The 22,485-nt window shown below is 36.6% G+C and overlaps 1 protein-coding gene across 2 annotated transcripts in view; it reads left to right on the top strand.

Moving 5' to 3' along the window:
• The window catches only part of LOC120630342 (probable E3 ubiquitin-protein ligase RNF144A), a 145,785-nt gene that overhangs the window by 100,640 nt on the left and 22,660 nt on the right, over nt 1-22,485 (top strand). For both annotated transcript variants that reach the window (XM_039899540.1, XM_039899541.1), the window contains 2 exons: nt 5,344-5,506; nt 21,144-21,274. In XM_039899540.1, the coding sequence (XP_039755474.1) occupies nt 5,344-5,506; nt 21,144-21,274 (294 nt within the window). The remainder of the gene's footprint in view (nt 1-5,343; nt 5,507-21,143; nt 21,275-22,485) is intronic.

Genomic DNA, 22,485 nt, shown 5'->3' with positions numbered 1-22,485 from the left:
AACATCAAGCTTAATCTACACTACTCGGAATGAGAATCTGTACGATGCTATTTATAATTTCTTCAATCTTCATACTCAAACAGATCGTTCTTAAAATTAGCGTGTCTTGTAAACCAAACTTATATTGTTTAAAGCAGTATTAATAATACTGGCGCTCTATTTTCTGTAATATAATCCTTATTTTAGGGTACTAAGGGTATGTCATATATAATCCTAACTAAAAGCAACCTAATTAATAAGAAATATTAGTTTAAAATGAAGGATTATTAAGCTATGTTAGAAAGCCAGTACATAACTAAGGAAGTCAATAAATGATTTTGATTTAAACAAACAAGTTGCACAAACAAAACAATCTGCAAGCGCCAGCCCTACTTTCGACATTGGGTTTTAAAAACATAATTTTCCGGTCGTTTAAAAAGAACCGGTATTTCGATTCCCGACCTGAATGTCAAGTACAGGCGCGCAGTATACTCTGTATAATGTTTACGATATTTCTCTTTTTTTTTTCGACACTTATTGCTCGAACGTTATGTAAGCCATTGTTGCGTGCTAGCACGTGTTTTCGGTAGAATTTATACTTTGAATGCTGGTTCTATCAAGGCCAGCCTCGTCATCCATACTTCCATACTAATGTTATAAAATTTGAAAGCAATTATGTTTGTCCGTTCCTTCTCACCTTATCGCTGAACAGGTATCTATAACATTTGAAAAGAAGATGTCATCATTTTGTCCTGAAATGCTTTAAAATTGGCTATTGTATAAAACAGTACCTAGAATTGACATGTTAATAAGCTGATGATGGTGTGGATGACTAGCTCACATCCTCTCAAAAAAAACGTGTGTGTACTTATGTACACGCGTTAGAAGTTATACTCCTCCAGCGTAACGAGATAAAAATTTAAAATCTTCTCAAATATTTCATCTTTCGCCTTATTCTACGTTTTTAGAAAAAAAGTTATTTAATACATTGAAAGTTTTATTATAACGCAATATCAGTTAGGTAAATAAAGTTTATTTAAATATCACAAAAAAATATTTCTATATACTTAAAGGATCTACATAATAAACATAATTAAATTTGGAATACTATTAGACTCATGATCGGACAACCAACATTAAAATTTGAGATTAATGTTCAATTGAATCATTGGAATCACACGAATGCGCCCGCAGACTTTGACAATTGAAAGTGTACACTGTCAAACCTTATAGCCAACTTCAGGGAGTCGGTTTTTTGTGACGGTGTGCGCGCGCATCGTAAAAATTTACTCTCATAATTTTTCCCTAACGCACCAAAAGAAGTACAACTTCAAAAATTCTGATCGAATCGATAGAGCTACCTACTGATGAGATTTCAGAGCAGTAAGTAACAGGTTTCAAATCTTGATACATAAAAGTTATTGCAGTCCAGCTAAAAGCATTTTCCTGGTAGACTGCGGGGCATAGCAACTACCTCGGAACCCGTTTGGTGTAAACAAGATAAACACATAATATTTTAATCAACAGTTACAGCCTCGTACGTGTTATTATAAACAAATTATGTTTTATCGTGATACTGATATGCAATTTGTACCCCTTAGTACGGTCCTAGTCGAATGTCGTGTAACTATCGATATCCGTCAAAGTAAAATGGAATATGTATACTTTGTCTTAAAGCTCAATTTCGTCAACACAATACAGCTGGTGCTCTTGTCGATAAAAAAACAGCATTACAGAATTCGCGACTAGTTCGGCGCTAATCCAATCTCGTGTCAACTATCGTTAAATGGAATTTATATGAGTTTTCTTGAAGCCCAGTTTCGCCTACAGTGCAGTGTAATGTGCAAACGCTTTCGTCACGATAAAAAACAGGATTAAAGAATTTGCGTCTCAAAACCAAGTAACGTTAAGTTCAATTCGCTCTAACATTACATTGTTTCGAATATCGAAAAGGACTCCACGGTTGCGAGCATGCAGAACTTACGCTAAGCGTATCGTCATTTTTATTGTTTCGTGTGCTAATCGTCCGTTTATAAAGTTACAATTACTTGTACTGATTGTCTTGTTGGCCTTATGGCTCGCGTGATTGGTGAACAATCACGAGGTTCTAGGTTCGACTTCCGGATCGCACTAGAAGTTTTTAGGAATTGAATTTTTCTATCAACAAATTCCTCAGTACTGCCTGAAGTTACATATTTGGACCAGCTGGTGCCAGCGGCTTCATACGCGGATTTTTGGTTTTTCATGAATCCTGCGGGAATCGTACTTTTTCCCGGGATAAAAAACAGCAAGCATTCCATACTTCAGACGAATTGGTTCAGTAGTTTTTGTGATAAAGAGTAACAAACATCCATAGATCAATCCATCCATCCTAACAAACTTTCGCAACGCCGAGCCGACGGAGAGTGAGTTAAGCTGTCGGTCTTGGTTATTATTAGTAAATCCTCTAACTCGCATTGGAGTAGATTTATAAACTCTAATTCCCAGTCGTCTCATGCCTGAGAATGATGATGAGATGCACAATGGTTTCACATTGATAGCAATATAGGTTAATAACATTAAAACCCGGCAACTCGAATTGCAGATATTAAGTACCTACGCGAGTTTTTGCTCTGTCCCTTTTGGAAGTTCGTTTGTTTCAAACGCCAAAAGATCAAACTTTTAATTTAAAACCTTGGTCTTTTTCAAAATAGCGTATTTTAAGTTTTTGAATATTATTACATATATTTAATTAATAATTAATTTTTCAAGAAATTAAAAATAATATTTTATAGCATTTCGAGTAATTCTAATTTTGTAATTAATTATATAAATGCGTCCGTTATGCAGTTAGTTCTTTTTTTATGAAGAAATACAATGAAAATTAAAACTTTATTTTTAAATTCCCCATTTTATTAAAAATATATTTTGTATATTTTATTAGTTTTTTTTATCAGTAAGAAACTTTTCAAAACCCGCGAGTGTCATACGAGGCGACTAAGGTAATGTAACAGAATGGGCAGCAGCGCCCTCTATGCTACTACTACCATATACTGCGATCACTAAACTGCGCATCTTGGTTATTATTACAGCAGTGATCTGTTATATTTACAGTGGCGTGCATACAGGGTATAGACAGTATGTATATATATTACATTCATATGTAAGCCCTCGTAGAGCCTAGCCAGGTGACAGGAAGCCGGTAATAGTGCGTGGACTGGCGTGCACTACAGCTATCATACCATTTAATAATTACAATTGAAATGGATACTCACGTGATGAAAATTGCAAAGTAATTTCTCGTGAGTCATGAAACATGCCCCTAGAACAGCATACCATGGGCATGTTAAAAACTTGCATTGCTAGTAATTTATCTTTACTTAAACACTTATCGTAAAAAAGCATATTTGGTAGCATGCTTGAAACTAACGTGCTATATGAATCAGCCTATTATAATTGTTAGCCAGGAGCATTTGTATAACGCAGACTTGCGTCGACTCAGTGGAATCATATTTAGCATGGTCATAAAAAAACTTTTCAGACTTTGCAAAGCTTGCACTAGTAATTTCTCTCGAAGGTACTGACACATATGAATTGGCATGCTTATAAAAAACTTCAGACCTGTCATAGCAAACCTTTCGATGGTGGTAGATAACCAAAAATCACACGAATTTCAACTAGCACGCTAATACTAAGCACCCCTTTTTTGTTGGCAACTAAATAATCTTATTATGCGACTAGCGATCCCCTGCGACATTTCGCAGCCTTTTTTTTTTGAGACTTTTAAAAACAAACAATTCCGTCACACATTGTTCTGGCGAAACATTTTTACCTTTTTACCCATTGCTCAAGTACTTAACACGTTCTCAAAAGGAATATTTTTGCAATATTTTTCATTGATGCTCCATACCTATTGGTCGTAGCGTGATGTTATATTATACCCTATAGCATTCCTCTATAAATGGACTAAATTAACCCAAAAACATTTTTCCAATTCGAACTAAAAGTTCCTGAGATTAGTGCGTTCATCCAAATAAACTCTTCAGCTTTATAAAATTGGTATAGTATAGATTCGCCTTCTTGTGAGCGCTCATCTTTACAGCCATAAACAACACGACACACAATCAGATAAATCTGTTTACTAATTACTACGTATCAAGCGACGTGATCGTTTTATTTACATGGATTTATGTAACCCTAATGGAATTATTGGTTTTCCTCGTTTAATCGCTATTTACATTACAATCAGCACATACGAGGCAAACACATTTATCAAGAAATTGATTAGCATCAGTCTAACTTCTGTAACATTGTAATGTGCTATGAGTTAGTGCATATTTTTATCGACATCATTTGTGGGTTTTAATTTAACCAGAGATGGTGGCACTGACGCATTCACTTAAGTGTTGAAATAAAAGTTAACAAGAAGACGATTACAGTTAAATCACCATTCGAGATTCAGCTTTACGCGAATCAACATGATTTTGAAAAGTTAGACCTATATTTATGCGAGTGTTTGAGGTTGTTACATTATTCTGACTTATATTATACACACGCTCCTTAATTTATCCGTAGAGAGCGTATTTTTGGAAGAAATGTATGGTTTTCGTAGAATTGAGAAAAAGCATCGTAAAGATTTGGTACTTATGTCGCGGATTATAGCAAGTTTAGCTTAACTGTTCATTTTCGTGAACAGGGCCTTATCAGCGCTGAAAGTTTTATACATTTTGGCATGTCGGTGGATAGCCTTGTGGTTATGACTGCCCCCCTGGCAATCTCAATCTTAAACTTTGCGGAGTTATGTGCGTTTTAAGCATTCAAATATCACTTTCTTTGATCGTGCAGGAACACATCGTGAGGAAACATGTAGCGTTAGTACAAGATTTGCTCGCTGGCAATCGGGGAGTTGTTTTCGAGCATTAAACTCGGTATCTTCAGAATAAAATGGACCTAATATACCCGATTTTAGAGTCGCAAATCCAGTACTTCTGATTTTTGTTTTACAAAACGTTCTTTCAAAAGCCAGGCAAATTTGAGCTTGAAAATAATACGAATGAGATCCATTTTAGTCTTGACGATGATAAATAATGAATAAATATACTACGCACACGAATAAATACACACATAGCCATATAGCCCCAAAGTAAGCGTAGCTTGTGTTATATTGGGTACTAAGATGACTGAATATTTTACTAATAATATACATAAATACTTATAATTTACATATAAACACCCAGACACTGAAAAACATTTATGTTCATCACACAAACATTTTCTAGTTCTGGGAATCGAACCCACGGCCTTGGACTCAGAAAGCAGGGTCGCTGCCTGCTGCGCGGCTCTCAATGATGATAAAGATAATTACGATGTAAATTTTCTTTGCAGTGCATGAAAGCGTACGTGGAGTTCGAAGTCTGCAATGGCGCGTACGAGGTATCCTGTCCCGACGACCGGTGTTCCGCTGGCGCGGCGCTCTCCCTCGACGAGATCTCGATCCTGGTGGCACCATCTGTTATGGAGAAGCATCTCAAGTTCAGGCTTAACCACGGTGAGTGTTATCCTAAATAGAGGTAGGCAGGTATGTGTATCTGTTACATACCTGCCTACCTGTGTTTTTATTATAGTTTGTAGTGTTAATATCGCCTACCTGTATTTTTATTATAGTTTCTAGTGTTAATAACTGTCATTTTGTATTAAATGCACACCTTTAAGTGGCTAGTCACACTGATTATAAACAAAATATTTGTAATGTTTCCTTTAATATGTATTGTGAGCAAGCTGTTGGTGTTCCTTTAATAAATAAATGAATACCTGCCGTTTTAAGCGTTCAATGAATAACAACTACGGCATGCAGGTGTATATCTAATCCTTTCGCTTTTTTGATAAAAAAAAAATATATTGCTTGAAAGCAATAGCGTGCACTTAATACGTGCACAAAAGCACTGCCTACCCTACTTTTTTTTAAATGTAACTGGTAAAGGAGGAAGTTTTTCCATTTCATGCCATTTTCTTGCCTTTTTTCAAGAACCATTGGCACGCCACTGCTAAGAAGCGGTGATATTGGTAAGAACATCAGCCTACCTTTTATGGGCACCGACTTCGCTTCCCTGCACGCAGCTGTAACTTTTCGGAGCTATATGCGTTGTAAGCAATTAAATATGATATGCTATAACCGGAAGAAGCGGCGGTCGCCTAGTGACCAAGTTCGAGCCCCGGCACGAACCACTAACTTTCGGAGTTATCATAATAATATCTTTTATTTCTTTCATCATAATTGCACATATAATGAGTTGACGAACTGGCTATCCTAGCTAGATTTTATCTGTGTTAAGGATAACCAGCCCTCGCCCTCGGAACATACATAGACAGATTGAAATTAAGGCATTACTATTATGTAGCTTTAATTGTGACTTAAAAAAAAATGGAAATAGTAAATTTTTTTTTTTTTTTTTAATTATTAAATATACTACGACATTACACACATCGCCTCCTAGCCCCAAAATAAGCGTAGCTTGTGTTATGGGTACTAAGATAGCTGATGAATATTTCTATGAATATGATACACATAATTACTTATAACACCCAGACACAGAAAAACGTTTTTAATTCAAGCAGTTTAAATATCCTGACCTGCAAACCTAAGAGTTCCCCGTAATGTTCTCAGAGGTGTGTGGAGTACACCAATCCGTGGGCCTACTGGGCCAGCGTGGTGGACTACAGCGTTAACCCTTCCTCATTGTGGGGGGAGACCGGTGCCCTGTAGTGGGCCGGTAATGGGTTGATATGATGATGATGATGAAACCTGTTAAGGGTATGTCAGATATATTAAACACGCACACCTAATCGGTTTCTATTCAACATAGTAACTTCTACGGCCGCTGATTCGCTTGGCGGCACGTTATTATCGGTAGGGTGATAACTAGCCCCGGCCGGAGCCTCCTAACAGATTTAATATAAAGCGTCATTTACCTAAGCGTAATATACAGCGGTTCAGCTATTTGTTAGATGCGCTCCGCTTAGCCGCAGTCGTAGGCCTCATAAATATTGCCGTACGCGTAGGTACGTGCGGCGGTGCGGATAATATTTTCCATTTAGTGTCGATTATTTGTTACAATTGAAGCTTTGTATTGAATTATAATTTTATTGAAGCGCTGATAGCCCAGTGGGTAGGATTTCGACTTCACTTTCGGAGGGCAGAGTTCGACTTTCTGCACGCACCTCTAACTTTTCAAAGCTATGTGCGTTTTAAGCAATTAAAATATCACTTGGTTCAACGTTGAAGGAAAACATAGTGAGGAAACCTGCATGTCTGAGAGTCCTCTATAATGTTCTCAAAGGCGTGCGGGGTCCACCAATCCGCACTGGGCCAGCGTGGTGGAATACGGCCTTTAACCCCTTCTCCGTGCCCTGTAGTGGGCCGGTAATGGGTTGATATGACGATGATTAGCTACAATCGATTACATTCACTGTTAAATATCTATCTAAAGCTTGTCTTGCACATCACTTCACACTTGTTTATATGTTGCATATATATATGGAATATGTATTATATCTTTGTTAATATCTTTAACATGTCATGTTAACTATGTACTATGTTATATTTTTATTTTATGTTAATTTAGTTTTAAATCCTAATGTTTCACTAATATTTGTTGTACCACCTACTAATTTCGCATAGCATTTTCTTGTATGCCTTTGGTTGTCTGGAAGAGATCGCTATTTAGCGATAAGGCTGCCAAATTGTACGTTCTACCTTATTGTGCTGTTGTATTTGTATCTCTGTAATCTCTCATTCATTCATTCACTTCACCGTTTTTTTTTCTATTAACAGTAAGCGTTTGGCAACAACAATGCCTGTTCGAAAGCAATGCTATCGTATAGTTGCGCGTCTGCTTGTATAAATCAAATCGCGAGGAAGTTTTTACTACTTCCCTGGCGCAGTCCCAGGTTCGGTGCCGGCTGGGACAATTTGGAAATTCATAATGACTAAATTTTCTGTGAATTCTGTGGACTGGTCTGGTGCTTCGGCCGTGGAAGACATGCCGCTAAGTGATTAAGCGTTCCGGGATGATGTCGCTCAGAAACCGATTCGGGGATGGGGTTAATATACCCCTAACCGGTTAGACTTCATCATCACTTACTATCAAATAAGATTGAGGCTTTTAACTTAAAGTGAAATAGAAAGAACAAAATAGATATTTTTATTAAATTTTATTTCAGTAACTATAATATTTTAGCCTGAAATTATAGTGTTTATAAACCAAGGCGGAAGAAAATGTTATCTAAACGATTCGTCATGGGTAAATAGGTACTATGTAAAGAATAAAATTTGGTTCTGTTTTGGTCCACCTAAAACAAAGTCCACGATTCCATAATATATTTTATGTCACAACTTTTAATAGTCATTTTGAGGCATAACATATTGCCTTACACAAAAAAAGTTGGTTTATGTACAAAACATTATTACGTTTAATTACAAGAGTAAGGTCGGATACCTTTACCTACCTGGTTAGTTAACGCGTGTGAAACTGCGGGGATCAACTTGTGTTGTGATAGTAGGTAACTATTTTAAACTGATTTTATGGAAAATTATTAAAGTTGTATCGTGCTTTTCAGTGCAGGACTGTTTTACCTCCAATGAGCACATCTCTTATATCTTATATCTTATAAAGTCTATAAGATATAAGAGATGTATAATATAGAGGTCTATAATATAGACCCTATAATCCTTCTTTTCATCTCGGTTTTGTGAAGGCGCGGCGTCACATAAAGGATGAAAAGATTCATGTCTAACGCTTTCAAAGGACATTTCTCATAAAAATATTTTCGATTAATAAAAGAAACTTCATAAATTGGAGAAGTACTAGTCTAAGTACAAAGCAAGCTGGCGCAGTGGGCAGCGGCGACCCTGCTTTCTGCGACCAAGGCCTTGGGTTCGATTCCCACAACTGGAATTTTGTTTGTGTGATGAACATGATGTTTTTTTTAGTGTCTGGGTGTTTATCTGTATATTATAAGTATTTATGTACTGCACTTGTTGTAGAATAAATAAATGAGGTATACAACCAATCGTCCGTCATTTAATTTATCTCAGGCCTGAATAGTAAGTGACACACCATAATAAGTAGATACTATAATACAGGTCAAGTCTGTTCGATGAGCATTAATAATAAATTAACCTGCAGCTTGTGACAAAGATATTTCTAATATTGCGCGTTTGCCGTAAACCTTTTATTTATGCTGACTGAGTTACGACTCACATGAGCGTACCCAGGGTGGGGCAGGGGTGGGCAGCAACTCACTTGCCCCCCCTAGACCAGAAGCTGGATACGCCCATGTTACGAGATACCCACTTGCTTTACGATGTCTCGCGTCTGAGAGCGGGCGAACCCGTATATATGCTGCTTGATATATTATCTTATTGAAACTTTACCATATCTACATACTCTGCTAAAGGACTCTATTGCAGTTTATGTTTAAATGACTTTTATCGTAATGAAATACAATATACTTTTTTGTAGTGTTGGCTATCCGTTACTATTTATACTATAAATAGGAAAGTTTGGATGGATTTAAATTTGGAATGGAGATAGAGAGAAACTTCAATAAACATATATGCCACTTTTTATCCCGGAAAAATGGAGATAAATTTCTCGCGGAATTTAAAACAAACTAATGAAACGCGGACGGAGCTATTTGCCCATTGTGAAAAGATTCATAATTTTTATTTTACTATGAGGTTACAGTGTTTCAAGCGTGCATATCTTATGCTACGTTCACTTCACACGATATTTTCCTGCGGCTTTTGAAGCATTCTGCAATGAACTTTAGAATTAATAAATTTGCAGGTGTTATGTTTAAAGAGGAAGCGAAAAATTAAAGGTAAGAAGAAGTAGGACATTCCTATATACAACGCAAAATATCGCGCGATGCATCCAGCGATTTTTTTCTGTCAAATAGTTTCTTGATTCCAGCTCTGAGTTAGGAAATTGGCGTAGTCAACCCTCGTGCCTCTTAGAGTACGTTAAACGTAGTGAGTGAAAAATATGTATGGAAATATACTAATCAATTCTCACATGCTTCTATTCACATTGCACGAAAAATGCGTGCGACGCGAGTTGTCCCGTGGCCAACATGTAAGACGGCGGCGGTTGCATTCTCGCGGCGTGCGGCAGTCCCGACGCAGTCTGCGATTAGCCTTAATCTTTATTTATTACACTTTGTCATGTTTAATATTCCGCAAATTATTCCAAGTCAAACCGAGTTAACGATAACACAAACAAATTGAAATGGAATATTAAAGGAGGCTCGGTCTAAAAGCGCCGCCGTACGCCGGTTCACTGCCTGAATTATTAAACTTGATCCTCCACAAACGTACCCTGGCACGAAATAAAATGACAATGGCAAATTGGATGGCTACCTGATTATGCTAACTTATGTAGGTTAGTTTGCTCCTTAGTAGTAACCTGGTTAGTAGGATACTTGGGTGAACGGTAATGCGCTGCTACCTATGTGACAAATAGCCATCTATTTGTAATTAAAAAAAAAATTAAAATGTTAATTTTATAAAGGAGAATGCCGGAACACGGTTTCGTTTGTTGCCTCATTCAAATTGGTATCAAAAATTAAGTTTTTATTTTTAAATAAAAACCTCTAGAATCCCAAGCTCAACTTCGACGGATGAAAAATCTTTTAATGAAATAAATTAGCGCTTCTTTTATTCCCGTCATCTTGTTTATATCTACACACAATAAAATCAAAAGAGGTACGTCACTTGTGTATGTAAAAACAATAAAAAACGAATTTTGAACAGTGCCATCAATAGGTAGGTACAATAAGCGCATGTGTCAAAAATAACCATAATTCACAAACTTCATTTGCTTGTAACTCTAAAATCCGGCGAACTAGAGTTTTAATGTTTTTGGTAATGTACTGTAATTATTAAACCCTATAAATTTAGATAAATTCCATGAAGGCTTCTAACAAGTACTATGTGAAACCAAATACCATACTACGTCCGGCATTCTCCTTTTATTAGTTAAATAAATAAAGTATTTTTGACGTGACAACGTCTTATAATTCGATGGAGCCGGCTGCACGCAAGAAAAAACATGACGTATGCGGCGTTACCTCGCTCTGAGGCGTTCCATTCAAGGCTTGAAGTACAAGCGAGAGCGCGGAACGAGCGACAAAGAGGCACAGTCGGCCTTCGCGTTCGACATCTGTCTCTCTCCTACTTGAGTGAGCGATGCGTCCGCGTGGACAGCTTCTACACAATAATATGTTTTCGGCAAGGATGAAGTGCAGTGAAAAGTGTATGTGGTGTCAATTGTTTATAGCAACGATAATATCTATCAAACAAATAAAATGAAAATTTTCTTTTGAAAAATGCAACCATTCCATCAGTATTTTCTTACGACGTTGTCACGTTCAACTATCGTCAGTAAGCAAGCTTTACAGACAACCAATTTTTTTTATGTATTTACACTTTGAGTAAATTTCATCATCATCATCAACAACCAATTCACGTCCAATGTACATAGGTCTTTTGTACGGAGTTCCACAACACACGATCCTGGGTCATTGCCTCCAGCGGCTCACAGCGACAGCTATTGGACAGAGAAAATATCAACTTGATAAATTTTAAAGTGCATATAAAAATTTCGGAACCGACGAATTTGAACTTGCGAGTCTCTGGCAATCGCGTTAGCGCTTTTCCAGTAAGCTACGGCTCTCCTGCCGCCGAAGTCAAAATTAGATACAACTTTCATTTGACACCCATAATGAGGGTGCTGTGAAAAAAAATAATACGCCATTTTGTGGTGGCAGCCATCTGGAATTTGAAATTTGTCGCGGCGGCCATCTTTTACCTATTATAGATAAGAACACTCCTGACTAATTGATCTTAAATAAATAAATATACTAAAACAATACACACATCGCCATCTAGCCCCAAAGTAAGCTTTGCTTGTATTATGGGAACTAAGATGACTGATGAATATTTTTATGAATAATATACATAAAAACTTAAAATATACATATAAACACCCCATTCCAGTAGTGGGAATCGAACACACGGCCTTGGACTCAGAAAGTAGGGTCGCTGCCAAACGGCCGTCTTTCATACAAAATAACAAGTAAAAAATCGGTTCAGGCGTCGGCAGCTATAATGTCACAGTCAGACACGTCAAACATACTATAAGGGATTTAAACTATTGCAGACATAATGCGATAAGGCGGCCTAATCGCGTTAATTTCGTATTAATTAAGTGCTTAATAGGTAATGCCAACCGTTAATGCCAACTTAATACGAAACGATATAATTTACCGCCAGGTTTTTTTTATGTTTTTATTCCACTACAAGTTAGCCCTTGACTGCAATCAGGTAAGGGATGATTGAGTCTAAGATGGATGGCAGTTATACTAAACCCATATAAATAATCTGGTTTTACACCGGAACGATTAATCGCTTAGAGGCGCGTCTTTGTCGATGCGGTGGTAACTAGCCACGACCGACGCCAGACTAGAGAAAATTCAGAAATTATAAGTTCGAACACGAGACCTCCAACTCAAAAACCCCTCACTGTTACGCCAAGGAGGTCGTCAAAAATGTAAAAAATGCAAAAAGAATATTTTGAAATACCAATATAGAGTCCTAAATTAGATCGCCGTACTAACCCGTTCCTTAGAAATTCTTCTCGCTAAAGGTCGTCTGTAAGTGATCGCTTCAGAGATTAGACCAACTTTGCAAGCTTAAATGTCAAGGTAAAGCTACTACTCTGTTTTATTTTTATTATTATCATATCATATTGATTGAGTTTGCAGTAAAGAGTTGTATATATAGCAAATAAATTGAACTGATGGTATCAGCGTCATTACAACAACCCATTACCGGCCCACTAAAGAGCACGGGTCTCCTCCCACAATTAGAAGGGGTTAAAGCCGTATTCCACCACGCTGGTCCAGTGCAGATTGGCGGACTCCACACACCTTTGAGAACATTATGTAGAAATCTCAGGTATGCAGGTTTCCTGAAGATGTATTTCTTCACCAATGAAAAGCACATAACTTAGAAAAGTTAAAGGTGCGTGCTGGGATTTGAACTCGGCCCCCCGAAAGTCGAGTCGAGCTCCTACCCAATGCGCCATCACCGCTTATCAAAGAAACAAAACTAAGGCATCTATGAGTAATTTCTAAATAACAAACAGTGATTTTAAAATCACTCTAGGTACTTACGTGTCAAAACTTGGGAACTAGTAAAATGATTTTAATTCACCGTTAAACTAGTTTCAAAAATAGCATATCTTTGCTTCGCTGAGAAGTACCTAGTTTTAATAAAAATATTATATTGTTTAAACCTCAATTTGGAATATCATCGTCATCGTAATATAAACCCATTACGGGCCCACTACAGGTCACGGGACGGCCTCCCACAATGAGTAGGGGCTAAGGCCGTTGTCCACCACGCTGGCCTATTGCGGATTGGTGGACATTGTTGGATTTGGAATATTCAAGGCGTAGAATCTTACATCCCGTTTTGGAGCAGCTTGAAGCCAGCTCTAAACCCCCTTTCACCAATGAACTCTCCATATGCCCGTGGACAGAAGGATGAAAAAGACGACGATGACTCTTTTGAAGATTCATTTCTCAGTTGCTTCTAGGACGCTTCGCGTCCTTTTTTTAATCCCCGTCGCAAGAAGGACGGGGTGCTATAAGTTTGACGTTATTTATTTCTTTATGCTCGATGAAAATCGGTACAAAATGGCGGGTTAAAATTTTTTTCAAAAGTCCCTGAATATGACCAGTAACATACTATAAACTATGTTAAAATTATTAAATACAAAACCGCCGCCACTACAAAACGGCAAAACACATTTCTTTTTATTAGTTACTAATATGTTACTAATGTTCTTGTTATGTTTATGGGAACAAATTTACTATGTGTGTGTTGATTAAAAATTAATTCATTTATAATTGTTCCGAAGTAATGTAGTAAAGTAACAATAACTACCGATATTGCAATCCAGTGCAATCCTAACAACAAGTTTAAAAAAAAAACATCAAGAGAGTAATAAATAAAGTAATTTTTTTTTTTTTTTTTTAATTGTCGGACCAAACAGGCGGCCCACGTGATATTAAGTGCCGAGGGCCCACGTGCAAAATCATCGCCTATAAATAAAGCAGCATTTCGCAAGTCATACAAGGAATACCTCCTGCAACGGGCCGCCATGCGTCCATCAACCTTAGGCGTAGGTGTTAAACCTCGTGTGCCCTTAATTACGCCGAACCTCAGCCCTTCAGACAGGAACACAAAAATGCTGCTTGGCGGCAGTATTTCCGCGGACGGAGCTGTCACAAAAATCCCTACTACTACTCACGATTATTATAGTATTTTTCACGATACAACTGTGAAGTTCAACGAACTAGCCGAAATATAAATTGTCCGGGGCAGACTATATTGTGTGCTAGTTATAAATTCAATTACTTTACTTCGCGTCCCTGGATAGGGCTCGGGGGTGTTTTCTCGTTATAAGATAGTTTTACTTCGCTACATAAAGCCTATATATGTACAGTGGCGTGCATAGAGGGTATGCACAGGGTATGCAGATGATATAAAGTGAAGAAAATCTCCAGTATTAGTTATAAAATGTAAAGGATAGAAGTTACTTAGCTGAAATCCTTGATATATTATGAAAATTAAGCTTAATTTGCTATACTCCGCGTAAAGCAGAATCTGTATGGTATCATATATAATTTCTTCAATCCTTATACTCCACACCAAACAGATCTTCGGCAATGTACCCTATACGCACGTTTCGCTCCGAAACCGGAGCATCCTCGGTTTCGAAAATTGTTAAAATGTTGTTATGCTTACATTTTTATATCTCGTACTGGAGATTTTTGTCATTTTATATCATCTGCATACCCTGTGCATACCCTCTATGCACGCCACTGTGTATGTATATAAACATGACAGAGAGATCGTTAGAAACATTGCAAGTTATCGGACTTGATTAGCTGATATTTGTTTTTAATCTGTTCAAAATTCAAAATGCATTTATTTCAAGTAGGCCTAATGTAAGCGCTTTTGAAATGTCAAGTCCGTCTGTGTGTAGTGACTCTACCACCGGTTCGGAAGGCAGATTCTACCGAGAAGAAGCCGGCAAGAAACTCAGCAGTTGTTCTTTTCTAATATAAACAATTTACATTTTACAAACAATTTACATTTTAAAATAATGTGAATATTGTGTTTTGTGTTTTAACTCAAGCAATTAAAATATATCACTGTGATAAAAAAAGTTCAGGAAACCTGAAAGTTCTCAAATGCGTGTGAAGTTAGACTACGGCTTAAAACTATCCTATATGATGTCACAACAGTCACTACAAAACGGACAGAATTGATGTTTGAATAATGCTTATAATGAGCCTACTTGAAATTTATGAATTTAAACAAGCGTATGTTTTAAATAAGTAAATAGAAATATTAGAACTACCATAACCACTCGAATACAAGGTTTGGGTCGTAACTTTTTTAAATTCATGTGAATTCAATTCATGTGACCATAAACCATACCAGCACGCCTTTTTAAAAATAGTTCTCTCTAATTAAAATACTATATGTAATACTGGAATGTCGCTAACACTTATTCTCGATATTTCGTCGATGCGTCAGTGCAGCCATTTATGAAAAAATAACCAGAAATACCAATGCGGATAACATAATATTTTAATTTAACGCGTAACGTGTTTTCGGCAATGTAGGTATATTTGAAGTGAAACTTCTTTATCGGGGTTGGAAAAAAATTTAGTGTAACATTTTTCAGTTACGCGTCACATTTTTTCGTTACGCGCCGTCTTTTTCTTGTCCCAACCACGGTTGATTCGAGTTTATTCGAACTTCAAATGCATTGCAAAATTTAAATGGCTGAAGACGTAAGCATATATCATAATACTAATGATGTTGTTAACATTGTAACTTCATCGATAGATTGTTCTGTTCTTTCTCCTGACTTATGTATGGCTCAATGCCAAATGAAAAATAGGATGAATATTTTGATTGTTGCACTTTATATATCTCCAAATCAGAAGTTTGACGATATTATTAATTTTTTTCTTCCTCCTCCCTCTTCGTGCCTCTTTACTCGGTTGCAATAATGATAAAAAACCGATCTGCATCAGAAAAATCTTTGAAGCTAGTTGAATTTTTGAAAGATTATTTGAATATTATATATTATTAAAAAAAAGTCCTCAAACATTAACAACAAGATCCGGCACTAAAATTGCTGGAGCTTTTATGGAATGTAAACAATATTTGACGGCCGACTGGCGCAGAGGGCAGCGACCCTGCTTTCTGAGTCCAAGGCCGTGGGTTCGATTCCCACAACGGGAAAATGTTTGTGTGATAAACATAAGTGTTTTTCAGTGTCTGGGTGTTTATATGTATATTATAAGTATTTTATTTATATTACCTATTCATAAAAATATTCTTCAGTCATCTTAGTAAGCATAAAACAAGCTTACTTTAGGGCTAGATGGCAGTGTGTGTATTGTCGTAGTATATTTTTTTATTTATTTTATATTTCATATTTCAGTTACCATAAGCCATAATAATAATGTTACAATTAAATTAAAGCTGTAATAATCTTAGTAGTAATAAAGTAAAATGACAAAATTGTATTATTTGTATTCATGTTCATGATAATAAAAGCCTTTTGTTACACTTTATCTGATTTAATTTTATTTAACCAGTTTCTGTAAAGTTGCAGTAGATCATTTTTCGACAAATAAGGTCTTTAAGGAGTTTCACTTTTTACGTGTGTACACTAGTACACGCACACATTTTTAGTTATGTTTCTCATTGGTTATATATTAAAATTTTGGAATAAAAAATCTAAATAATATTTATGTGGACATTATTGCGTATTTTTTTTATTTACTAATAATTTGTAGGAATAATTCTTTTTTTACTAGCGGTTTTCGACGTCTGCATCTGTATAAAGTATTTCCTTCCCATATCAACTCTACTTTACCTACCGCTTTGGCAATGTTACTTGCTTTCGCTTAGCGTTCTCTCCCCCTTTTTCTCTTTTCGGTCGGCTGTTAAGGGTCCTAGCGTGGTATTAAATAGCCTTCCTCAAGAAGCGAACTACAAAAATGCAAAAAAAATTCGACTCGTAATTTCAAACGTTGGTGCGTCCAAATAAAACACAAAATCGTCGATAAGAAATTACAGCCTAAAAACTTTTAGCATCAAAAAACAGTACAGGTGTTGGGGATAGCAAAAATCACGGCTTTTATTTATAAGTCCCATTTACTTCCGCATTCGAGCGGGAGATAGCCTCTTTGAATCGAGGTTTATTGGTGTCAACGTCCGGAACTCGCGTAAAATAAACTTGTGCGTTAAGTTTTATTTTACAGGTTTCCGTTTCTTTTTACCTTTTGAGGAACTCTTAGGCACAGTAGTGAGCTACGTGGTCTCTTTATAAGTGGAGTGGAGGGTTCGGTCCCCAGGGCAGGGCAATTTTAGAATTCATAATTTTCGTAAATTTTCTGCTAAATATTAATTGAGTTTGAGATGGTGAAAGCAAAAAAAAAATAACCCGTTTAAGTTTGGCTCTTGTTAGAACAGGGCGCGATCGAAACCCACCTAGCTTTAGGTTTAAATTAATAAACGTAGTTATCACTATTACCTCACAATTATGAAAACAAATATGTATTAACGCTTCGTAAGTGCCTGTGATAGGCCTTCGTGAAAAACCATTTTTTTTAATTAGAATCTGTGGTCAGGCGTAGTGGGAGGCTTCGTGCTGCCAAGCGATTTAGCGTTACGGTACGATAACGCGTAGAAACTGATTTGGGTTGCCATACCGGCATCTGCCGGTTTTACTAAGTAAGAATCGGTACTCTGGCGCATTACGTCACGAGCATGTCGAGGTCATCAGTGACGGTAACCCATAAGTTTTTTTCTATTGTATCGTTAAACTGGTAATTGATTGTTACACGATCATGAGAATAACAAAAATAAAAGAGAACGATATTCAAGTTTTTTTTAATTTTATTTGTATTTATTTCTGTTTTTAAAACAAACTTAAGACTGAAAAGTAATGAAAAGATTGTATAAAAAATCATCATCATAATCACATCAGCCAATAAACGGCCCACTACAGAGCACTAGTGTTGCCCAAATGCAAGAACAAGACGAGACTTAGCCAGTCTTGGTCTTGGTCTTGCGCCAATACACCTGGTCTTGGTCTTGGTCTTGCGCTCCCAGTCTTGGTCTTGGTCTTGGTCTTGCAGCAAGAGTCTTGCAAGTCTTGCAATTACCTATTAGTCTATTACTATTTATTAAAGTTTACTTTAAATCTTAGAAAAACGTATTAGAATTGGAACATTGTGAGCTTGAATTAACATAGCCATAGTAAAGATCAAGCAGATTAATAAATAACTGAAGATTTGATAAGAAATTCGAAAAATCAACTGACCTATATGTCGTTTTCCATGGAAGTAACTGTTTCTTAATAAACATTTATGATTTATAAGCTTACATTTGCTAAAACATGTAAAAAAACAAATTAATTACAATAACTTGACTGTATTTTAAAGAACAATACTTATCTGTCTAGAAAGAGATTGAACCCTCAACTTATAAGAAATTTAATAAAAGAGTTTTACGATTTATCATTTATTTGAATAAAGCTGAAGAGTTCGTTTGTATGTTTGATGACAGAAGTTTTAAAATAAATAAATAAATCCTGAACGTCACTATACCTCCAAAGTTACTATTCCTCGTGGACGAAGTCGCGGGCACAGCTAGTAAATACTTACTCTCATCATCTCTCTCAGAGATATTCGAACACTTTTTTGCTATTTTTTCTTGTAAAAACTTAAGAAATATAATGACTAAATGTACAATAATAGTACCTAAGTAATTAGTTTAAAACCATATAAGTAATCAATATTATAATTACTTACTAGAATGAATTATTATGACATCTACTACCTATCCTCACCATTTTATCCTAATCACGCAAGTAGTATTATCTACTTGCGTGATCAGTATAATGTATTCATTTTCATTCTAAGCACTCTGAAACTTATTTATTCTTTGGAACACCTGTAGGTACTCTTAAAATTCGAAATTATTTTGCATGAATAGTGTCAAATGTTATGATTTCGGCGCGGCGGCAACGATTGTTTTAGATTTCAAAAGAAGCCGCCGGCGCGTGTATCATAACCATGTACTTCCGAAAAGCGGCAAATTTCTTTGAGAAGTAAGTACAAAACCTTTGATGCCGCATTATCAAAGTGCCGATGGTTAAAACATAACTATGCATGCACTCAGTTTGATTTTAATAGATATTTTTTTATTCGCTATGTTTATGGTATTAGTCGTAATGCGCATAGGTCCAGTTTTTCATATTCTTTGATATAGTTTTTTGCGTCTCATAGAATTCCTAAGCGTACCTACCTACCTATACACCGAACTGTTACACCTAACTACTCCGTGAAATAGCGCTAAGTCCTAGCTGCAAGACGCAAGAGTCTTGCAGGCTATGTCTTGTTCTTGCTCAAGTCTTGCACGGTCAGTCTTGGTCTTGGTCTTGCTAAAAATACGCGGTCTTGTTCTTGGTCTTGGTCTTGCAAAAACGCAAGAACAAGACCAAGACTGCAAGACCAAGACTGAATTTGGGCAACACTACAGAGCACGGGAGACCCGTACTCTGCAGTGGGCCAGTGTTCCCACGATGAGAAGGGGTGAAGGCCGTAGTCGACCACGCTGGCCCAGTGTTGATCAGTGGACTCCACACACCTTTAAGAACATTATGAAGAACTAAAGCGTGCATGTTTCCTCACGATATGTTCCTTTCCCGTTGAAGCAAGTCATAAATTAACCCATACTTATTCTATGATCATAATTCTTAATGTCGTTAAAATGGGTTCAGTTCTTTTAGCATGAAGGGGTAATTAAAAGAACTTCCGTATTCGAGTGAGAAATAACCTCTTTGAATCAAAGTTGATTGGTGTCAATGAACGGAACTCGTTATAAAATAAGCCTCTACGTACATTTTAATACATTCCGTGTTGAATAGAGATCTTTTATCGCCTTTGATCAGTGATAACATGAGATTTTATTATACAGGCTCTGGCGTATTTTTTAATTAAGCCAAAAAAAATTAGTTAAATTTAAATCTATGGATATCTGCATCTTATCATTCGCAGTCTATTAACGTCCTACAGCTGGTCACATAACTATCATAAGAGTGACGGTTTTAGATCATTGACCCACCATGCTTCACCAATGCGAGTTGGTGGGCTTTAACGACTATTATCGCGGTGGGTCCTGGTTATTATCGCTAGGATAATAACCACGACCCTCCGCGCAAGTGTATTCTATGCTAGTTTCGCACCTCTCGTATACAGGTTGCAAATGACTTTTATGCTTGTTTAGTACGTCTCGTATACGCGTCGCAAGTGTCTTTTATGCAAGTTTAGTACGTCTCGTATACGAGTCGCAAGTGACTTTTATGCAAGTTTAGTTCGTCTCGTATAAAGGTAGCAAGTGTATTTTATGCAAGTTTAGTACGTCTCGTATACACGTCGCAAGTGTCTTTTATGCAAGTTTATTACGTCTCGTATGCAGATCGCAGGCATCGTTTATGCTAGTTTAGTACTTCTCGTATCTCGTAGTCTTTTATGAAAATGAATATGTCAATTCATCGGAGGCACCGGGGTTGACACCACCAATTTTCCTAACTCCAGTATGGTACTGATTAACAGAAAAACATATTACCTAACAATTTGTTGCCCGACCCTGTATTCGAACCTAGGACTTTTAGATCCGTCTCTTACACTCTACTATACTTCTGTTCTATTATATAAAGCTAAGGAGATTATGAGAACGCGCTAATCTCATAAACTATAAGTGTGATTGACCCAGCTTATGATTGTTTATGAAATTGGCGGTGTCCATCCCCATGAATTGAATATGTGATATTATAATTGTTAAAACCTATTATTAGAAGCGTTAAGTGCTGAGCTCTTAGATTCCTATCAAACAATTTGAGACAGAAGGCATTGACCAAACAGCAGGATTGGATTAGACAGAATAAGATGAAACGAAATTTGCAAACAAAACTTGGAAAATGGCAAAGCTCTATATAAAATTGTTTTTTTTTTTGTTTCAGAGGTGGCCATGGACGCGATGAGAGCGTTTTGCCCCAGACCCGGCTGCGATACAGTAGTACCTGTGCGAGCTGCCAGCCCCGCCCACTGCCCGACGTGTAGACACGACTTCTGCTCACAATGCAACCAAGAGGTAAATTACTAACAAGCGATGCTTATTTTCAATCCCAACTACAGCTACTGCCAGATAATGCATGTAAGTACCAGGGGATTATAAAATAACAGAAGCTTCTTCATAAAAAGAAAGAAATATTCAGTTATATAGTGTGTTTAAAGACGCGATGCTAGCGTTTAGCCCCAGGCTCGACTGGGGTACTGGGAGGCCCGCTACCATCTTGGACTGCATCATTACCAAGGCTAACTTAAATAAATAAATATACTACAACAATACACACATCGCCATCTAGCCCTAAAGTAAGTTAACTTCTGTTGTGGGTACTAAGATGACTGATGAATATTTTTATGAATAACATACATAAATACTTAAAATATACACTGAAAAACATTCATGGTTAGCGTACAAACTTTTCCAGTCGTGGGAATCGAAACCACAGCCTTGGATTCGAAAGCAGGGTCGCTGCCCACTGCGCCAGTCGGCCGTCCTTATAGCCTCGGCCGAATTAGTAAAAAATGGAATAAAAAAAAACATATAGTATTACGACAATACCTGGCTTTTGAAAAGGTCTGTTGCCAAACCAAACGTCGTCATGTTAAAGTGCATGCACTCATTTCATAAAGCAAACGGAAGCGACTGTGACAACTTCAAAACAATCTCCTCTCATAATGCAGAAGTGAAGTTAGCCTGGATTCTTTGTCACTTTGTATCACGTAAACAATGAGAATGTTACTCTGTAACTTTTGCTTTATCTGCGCGCAGTTTGCATTTATTAGTATTTAACTGTTATTTTACATAAATTATACAGCCTGTTTTGCGGAATTCATTATTATGCTAGTTTCATAGACAATTCAATTAACTTCGGTTGTCTAGACTTGATCAACATTTCAGTAACAGCTTCGCGCATTTTTAATTAACAGAAAGTTTCTGTTGTCCTGATTATGATTCAATAAAAAGTTAACTTTATCTGTTTGTATACACAAATTTATAAACAATAGAGCCGCAAGAAAATAATAAAATGAAAAAAATAAATTAATAAGCGAAATAAAAATGAAATGAAGAATATAGATTTTTTATTAATTAGTGGAGCACATTTATAAACAAGGAGATTTAAATACTCATCTTTTAGATTGGCGTTTCTATTGTTTTGTTTAAGATGCAAAAGCGAGCTAAAAAAATACAGAGCCCTGTTGGTACAATAAAACAAATATTAAAATCAAATTGAGAAT

This window comes from Pararge aegeria, chromosome 16 (assembly GCF_905163445.1).
Source record: "Pararge aegeria chromosome 16, ilParAegt1.1, whole genome shotgun sequence".
In the NCBI taxonomy this organism is placed as follows: domain Eukaryota; kingdom Metazoa; phylum Arthropoda; class Insecta; order Lepidoptera; family Nymphalidae; genus Pararge; species Pararge aegeria.
Note: the sequence above shows the minus strand (reverse complement) of the source record. Positions and strands in the feature narration are given on the sequence as shown.